The sequence below is a fragment of the Eulemur rufifrons genome, chromosome 2 (assembly GCF_041146395.1).
Source record: "Eulemur rufifrons isolate Redbay chromosome 2, OSU_ERuf_1, whole genome shotgun sequence".
Classification (NCBI taxonomy): domain Eukaryota; kingdom Metazoa; phylum Chordata; class Mammalia; order Primates; family Lemuridae; genus Eulemur; species Eulemur rufifrons.
Window position 1 is genome coordinate 32,913,107 of NC_090984.1, and position 7,703 is coordinate 32,920,809.

General features: G+C 47.6%; 1 protein-coding gene across 1 annotated transcript; it reads left to right on the forward strand.

Moving 5' to 3' along the window:
- The first annotated feature begins 3,713 nt into the window (after positions 1 to 3,713).
- On the forward strand, positions 3,714 to 5,452 carry LOC138375551 (C2 calcium-dependent domain-containing protein 4B-like). The gene is made up of 2 exons (XM_069459242.1): positions 3,714 to 4,055; positions 4,257 to 5,452. The coding sequence occupies exon 2, from the start codon at positions 4,297 to 4,299 to the stop codon at positions 5,416 to 5,418; it is 1,122 nt and encodes a 373-aa protein (XP_069315343.1). The 5' UTR covers positions 3,714 to 4,055; positions 4,257 to 4,296; the 3' UTR covers positions 5,419 to 5,452.
- Positions 5,453 to 7,703: the final 2,251 nt, after the last annotated feature.

A 7,703-nucleotide genomic window follows, 5' to 3' on the forward strand; every position in this document is an offset into this window, starting at 1 on the left:
AATTCGTTCAATTTTTGAAGTGTTGGTTATGTGACATGCAGTCAGGCGTTGTCGTGAAGAATTGGGCCCTTTCTGTTGACCAATGCTGGCTGCAGGTGTTGAGTTTGCGGTGCATCTCATCCATTTGCTGAGCATATTTCTCAGACGTAATGATTTCACCAGGATTCAGAAAGCTGTAGTGGGCCAGACCAGCAGCAGACCACCGAACAATGACCATGACCTTTTTTTGGTGCAAGTTTGACTTTGGGAAGTGCTTTGGACAAATTTTTTTCCCCCATGAGGCTGATTCCCTCCTTTCTTTATAAATTTGTTTAGGTAAGATACAGTGTATGAAGCATTTAACATGACTTCTGCCCACTACATAGAGTATTCAGTAAACATTAATGTTATTAAAGATTTGAATACAAAAGATGATAGTGGACTTTATATGGTAATTAGGCACAAAATAATGAAACAACTGGAGTGATCAGAATTTTCACCGAGGGGTTGTTTTTCACTTTCTCCCAATGTGATTTAAGAATCTGGAAGGATGTCCGGTCTCTAACTGTACATCCAGCCTGCAGCTATGGGTTTAAATGAATGACCAACTGCAGAGTATCCCTAGGTAAATAATTTAATTTCCCTGTGTCTTACTTTCTTTTCTGTAGAATATTGATTCATGGCAAACTGTTTTGGAAAATCTTCTAGATAGAGATTGTGTTTATAGCCATGCTCATGTCGTTCTATAAACACGGAAGTGCTGGGAGTGCAATCACTCAAATCCCATGTCCTGCTTTCAGTGGCTTTCACCCACTGATGCAATATCTGTGTGTTCATTGCCACAATGGCTATTTTCCCTGAGGTTTAATTTGAAATGAGCTGCACCTACTGCAAGATACAATGCAGGTGTGCTCTACTTTAGAGAAGACCATTTGCCCACGAATCTACTCATTGATTTGATGAATCACAGGGAAATAATACTGTCAGAGATTCCTGGGGATGCCTCTGCCTGAAAATTTGGGGTTCAGCAGGAATGGCTATTGCTTCTTGACCCCAGTGGTTGCATATTAACTGATACTTGCCTCATCCAAACATATGCGGTCGTCCCTCAGTATCTGAGGGGGATTGGTTCCAGGACCCTTCAATGATACCAAAATCCTTGGATGTTCAAATACCTTATATAAAATGGTGTGGTGTTTGCATATAACCTATGCATATCCTCCCATTTATTTTAAATCATCTCTAGATTACTTATAACACCTAATACAATGTAAATGCTATGTATAATGATATAGTTTCATTCATATTTTTGTTGTTGTATTGTTATTTTTTTTTCCCAAATATTTTCTATCTGTGGTTGGTTGAATTTGGGGATGCAGAACCCATGAATACAGAGGGCTGACTATATATTAGAGGAGAATAGCATTTATTATTGGCTTGGGGAAACAATCACTCTTCTTAAGTCTTAAGGACTTAGAAATAATGGGGCATATTCCAAAACAAGGATAGTGGTAGACTGAGGTGGTTTAAGAATGAACATTCTTTGTATAAAGTGCTATACAAGTCACATAGAGCCTGACACACAATAGACTCGGTGAATTATATTGAACCGAGTGAACAGATGAGGAAGGAAGAAAAGAAGAAAAAAAAGGAAGACATTAGCAAAAAAAAAAAAAAAAAGCTAGGAGTTAGGATATGTGGGCTATGATTTATAGCTAGAATGACCCTGGACAAGTCCCTGAACCTGAGCTTCAGTTTCTCATCTGGTAAACAGAAACGACGTTTGCCTCACTGGTTTGTTGCGAGAAAGAATCAAATACAGGTTAAATGAATACTTCGGGAACTAGTTTCCTCTGTGCATACAGACAAAGCCACATGGCGTAAGCAGCTTGGTTGGTGCAGCATCTTTATGCTAGCAGCTAGTCTCATTGTTTATAAGGTCGCTTATGCACAGCATTACTTTTGTCTTAACTTTTTTATTCGATTTTGTGAGTCTGTGTTTACCCTCCAAAGCGAAAGTCCACTGCAAGTCCAGGTGAGCCTGCAGCAAAAAGAAAGGTTATTACAATGGAAACAAAAGTGGAAATAAGTAATTGTTCAAAGAGAGGCCAGATGCCATCATTCACTGGGAAAGCATTAGGCTTCAGTCGCTCGACTACCGGAACAATTACAAAGGATAAAGTGAGAATAATGGAACATGGGAAGGGCAGTGCGCCAATGAAAGCGTCAGTTATTACTAAGCAGTGTAGTGGATGAATTCTTGAAATGGAAAGGTTACTATTGATTTGGTTAGAAGCCCAGGAATTAAAAGAAAGAGCACAATAGTTTCTGTAACTTATTACAACACAGGGGCATTATTATTATTACAGTATTACACCATATTATTACCACATGAGTCATTATAGTATTATTATTATTATTATTACCATACATGGGCTGTTCATCAGGGATCTGAGTTACATACAAACACAACCTAAAATTGTTCTCATGAATGTATCTCGTTGGTAACCCGGGACCACCTGTAACGTATCATAGTTAGAGAAATACGTGGTTGAAAGCACCTGACAGTCATAAGACTCATAGATCAGCATCAATTCAACACAATATACTTTATCAAATATTGACTGAGCCCTTACTATTTGCCTGGCATTGTATTTCCACTGCTAGAATTGGATAAGAGATGATTTGTAAGACAGCCAGGCTTGTATCTTGGATAGGGCAACTGGGATGAAGACAGTCACAGGCTCTAGATCTTAGGACTTTTATTTTACTTTTCATGTACTGTATTTATAACAGACCCACAAACCCCACTCTGTTTGAGTTTCCCCAGTCCTTGCCCACAGGAAACTCACAGTCTATGATGGGAGACAAACTTGTAAACCAAAAGTCCAAAGCAGCATATTAAATGCAATGATGGTGGTGGATAGAATGTGTACGGACAAAAGGAGGAGGGGCTGGTGAACTGGAGTAGCGGAGTTTGGAAGATTCCTCAAGAAGATGATGTGTGGGCTGAATTATGGAAAATAAACAGGACTTCTACAGAAAAAAAAAAAAAGCAGAGCAAGAGCATTTCAGATAACAGGAAACATCACGTGCAAAGCCAAATAAGCAGGAAATTGCTAGTTCCAGGTTCTGCCATTAACTGGCTCTTTGTAATTTTCATGGAATTTCCTCAAGTCCCTCTGGGATTTCAGTTTTCTCATTTCAGAAAATGAAGGCTGGGGTGGAAAGAGGCAACCTAGATTTTCTGGAAGGTGGTTTCTAACTGGATATCTCTACACTAGAGCAAAATAAGGGGGTAGCTTTGGAAAAGTCAAGTGTTATTTTTGGGGCACAAGCCAGAAGTCCCTTCTCTTGTAACCATCAAGATGACAGGCAGAGGCTACAGCCATTCAAAAATTGTCACAGAGATTAATTCGCCCACTTCACGGATACTTAGGGCATGGACTGAGCCAGGCCTTATGCTAGTAAGCAGCCCACGGTCCAGCAGAGGGAGACAGGTGCGTAAACACCTACACGAGAACTTGGAAATCCTATCGGTGTGCACATGGGGAGCGCATGGGGGCAGGAAAATGGAAGCCTCTAGCACGTGCGGGTCACGCGCAGGGTGAGTGATATTAATTTCTCTCCTAGCCAAATGAACTTCGTGTTTCCTCATCCTGCATCACCTTCCCCGAGAAGCTGCAAACATTTTGCAGCTGCCACTTCTTCCTTGGCAGGGCGACAGGGTGCCCTCCCTTCGCAGCCTTTCCCAGATCGGTATATGGGGCTCCGCGTACGCACAGCGAATGCAGGTCTCCAGGCTGAGCAGAGGGCGCCTGTTGCTGCGACAGCTTCGCTTAGACCTGAGCACCCTAGGCAGGGCTCCCGGCAACGTGGTAAGAGGTGGCCGGAAGGCAGGCTGTGCGCGTCTCCGGAGGTTGGGCTCCCGGCGGCTGGGCGGGATTCAGATTGCATATAAGAGAGGAGCGCCACCATCCCGGCCGCAGCACTGAAGCTCGGGCCGCCACCGCGACCGGGACGTCACTAGCACTGAACTTGAGACCAGACCCAGGGACAGTGAAGAAGAGGGAAAGGTATGATTTCTATTTATTCGTTTATTTAGTATCAACGAATAGAATGCTGGGGGTTGTGGGTGCGCAAGAGCAAGGCTGGACTGGCCCGGGGGCGTAGACAAGTCAGTGGTACCCTCAGCGGATCCGCGGGAGGGATCCACCGCGACCCGAGGGGCTCCAGCAGCGACAGGCGCCCAAACTCAGCAGCTTCTCTCCCCGCAGGACCACTTCTTCCCGCCACTTTCAGCCCCAGCCTCCGACGATGCGGCTCCTTGGGAAACTCCGCTCTTCGGCCGTAGGCAGTGCCATTCCGGAGCTCGCCTTCTCCAACGTGCTCACCCCGTCCCGCATCCCTGAGTTTTGCATCCCGCCGCGGCTGCCCGCGCCCTGCGCGCTCGAGTCTCCAGCCCCGGCCGCTGCGCTGCCCCGGCGGTGCGCAGCCGAGCAGGACCTGTGGCCCCGCGCAGCTGACCAAGGCGCCGGCCCCACCGACTGGGATCCGCGCTCGCAGGCGGCGCTCTCGCTGCCGCACTTGCCCCGCGCGCGCACCGCGTATGGCTTCTGCGCGCTGCTCGAGAGCCCGCACACCCGCCGCAAGGAGTCGCTCTTCCTCGGGGACCCGGGTGCAGCCGCGCTCCTCTGGCCCCCAGCCGCCCGGCCTGCGCCCCGTCCCCGGGCCCACACCTATGGTGGCGGCGGCGGCCGCGACTCCCCGGTTGTGCCCGTGAGACCAGATCCTGCCGTCACCTCCGCAGCCCCGGGCTGCCCCAGCCCTCCCCAACACGCTCTCTTCCCGCGGTGCCGCCGCTGCCGCCTCCTGCGCGCCCCCGACGGGCTGCTGAGCCGCGCGCTGCGGGCCCGGAGGAGTCGCGGTCTGGCCCGCGCCCGCTCAGTCTCCAGCGGGGACGAGGACGAGGAGCGCGGCGCCGACCCGGAGTCCCCGACCCGAGCGTCCTCCGAGCGCCCGCCGTCGCTCCCCGGCCCACGGCCCGAGCGCCTGGAGGCCGAGGGCACCGTGGCTCTGGGCCGCGCCGGCGGCGTCCTGCGCCTGGCCGCCGAGTACTGTCCGGGCAGCGGGCGCCTCCGCATCCGGCTGCTCCGCGCCGAGGGCCTGGCCGGAGGTGCCTCCGAGCCCCGCGCCGTGGGCTGCCGCATCAGCCTGGTCCTGCAGCCGCCCCGCACGACGCGCAAGCAGCGCAGCTCCGTGCTCCGGCGGAGCCGCAAGGCCGCCCTGGACCAGGACTTCTGCTTCGACGGGCTCACGGAGGACCAAGTGCGCCGCCTGGCCGTGCGCGTCAAGGCCGAGAACAAGGGCCGGGGCCTGGAGCGGGGCCGCCTGCTGGGGCAGGGCGAGCTGCCGCTGGGCGCCCTCCTGCTTCTCTGAGGGCGCGGGCCTCCCTTGGGGCGCTTTCTGCCCTCTGGGGGACTCTGGACTCTGACAACTGCTTTGCATAAAATAAATGTTAATTTATTTTTGTATTTATGGTCTTTATTGACGTCTTGATTCCTCGGCGTCCACCTTTGTCATCGTTTATTGGTAGAGAAGGAAAAAATAATGACTACCTCTCTATTCACTGCACCCCATCCCTCTTTCCTGGTCGTTTTTACATTCAAAGGAAAAAAGAGTCGGCCTGAGAATGGAAGAGAGAAAAGGAAGCACACCCATCCGCTTTATTTTTCATTCCTTCCTTTTTTATACCAATGCTAAATGGTTTTTCTTTTAAAGCAAATTATTCATTCAGAATTGTGCCCAACGCTGAATCATATACGCAGCTTTACACATTGACCAGGCATAGGTAATATCCTCATTTGTACACACGCCCCAGAGTGAGAGACTCTTCTCTATTGTCAGGATACCTTGGTAGGAAGAGAATTCCTTTCTCATTTAGAAAGAACAGGATTCTTCTGGAAGTGAATTCTTAAAAGACTGCTGAGGAAGAAGAAAATAAAGGAAGCAGAAGAGATGGTCTTGTAGGGAATAGAAATTCCTGGCATCTCTCTCTCCCTTTACCAGGAGCCCTGGGAAATCTTATTTCAGAAAAGATATCTTCCCTGACTCTGTAAACAAGTTGGTATCTTTTTGTGACATTATTCCCACCCGGCTATGTATCTGAGTTACATAGTAATTAGCTTTGCAGTAGGATTTCCTAGATAAGTTGAAAAGTAAGTTGTCAGTTTCTTGAACACTGTATTCTAAGAGAGTGTTTCTTAATCCAATTGATTTTCATTTGTTGATTCAACAAATAGACCTGAGTGCACTGGCAACTCATTATCCCAAGAGGATTTGCCCTTGATTGTAGGAATCTACCTGGCAGTGCAAGGCACGTGCGGTGGGAGACATACAGAGTCCAATCTTTTGTATGCCACTTGCCAGTTATCTGAACTAGGGCAAATCAGTTCATTTCCCTGAGCCTCATTTTCTTAACCAGTGAAATGGGGGCATATCTACTTCCCAGGGTTTTGTGAAGATACGTTTTGATATCCTAATAACCCTTGAATGCGTGTGAGATATGCCATGCCCGAAAAGGCTTGAACTGTACTGGTCTATCAGTGCTGAGTAATGTTCGGGAAAATGAACACCTTCATATCTCCTTCCTTTCCCATTGTTTCTCCTGGTCCAGGCGTGGAGCCTGGCAAAATGGGTATCTACCAGAGACGGAAGACTTGGAGGGGCCAGGAGTGAGAACATAGAACCCTTCAGGATCCCCCTGGTCAATTTCCCCGTAAGCGATAGTTTGTAGTCATTCTTCCCCAGAAAGCCCTTCAGCATTATTATTACAGAAATGAGGTTCTGACTACAAATTTGGTCAAACTAAATAAAAATCTCAGATTTTAAATATAATTTCAAGTGGATGAATTAGCCCATAAATACAATCTCATTCTCTAATTTTGAAATTTAAAAAGTACCACATGGATGACTCTGGCTCGCAAAGCCATATGGCTAGTATGTGTAGCTGAACTGAGACATGAACCAAGTTGTTCTGACTGCTGCAGACGAGTGACCTAGCCATTGTTCACTTAACCATTACTTATTCACCGAGCCCTCATTCTGAGACGGCACGGTAACAAGCCCAGAGGATGCAGCTATGAACAAGACAGATAAGTGATGGCCAAACATTAACCAAGTTATTTTTTAAATTACAGATTATGGTAACTATCATGAAAACAATAAACTAGGGAGGGTGGCAGAGACTATCTGGATAGGGGAAGTGGCAGGTGAGATGTGCTTAGAAACAGAGTGGACAGGGAGGGTCTCACTGAGACTTGAAAAGGAAATCATTTGTAAAAGGAACTTATTGTATCTAAACAACCCTTTCATGTATCTGTATAACCCCTTACTACATCCAAAGACAGAATTCTTGGTTTTCCCCTCCTAAATCTTCTCTGCTAGTCTTCCTTAGCTTAATAAACGGCACCATCATGCTTTCTGTCACTCAAACCCAGCTTTCTCACATTCCACTTTCAGTGTAGATATCACCTCCCCAGAGCGTCCTCCCATGGCTACCCCGCCTACAAGAAGCACCATCACCATTACGTACTTATTCACACTGCTTTATATTCTTTAATAGCACCATCACTACCTGATGTGATATTGTGCATTTATTTTGTTTTTGTGGTTTGCTCATTTTCTCCTCCATGCGAATGTATACTTTATAAAGGTAGGGACTT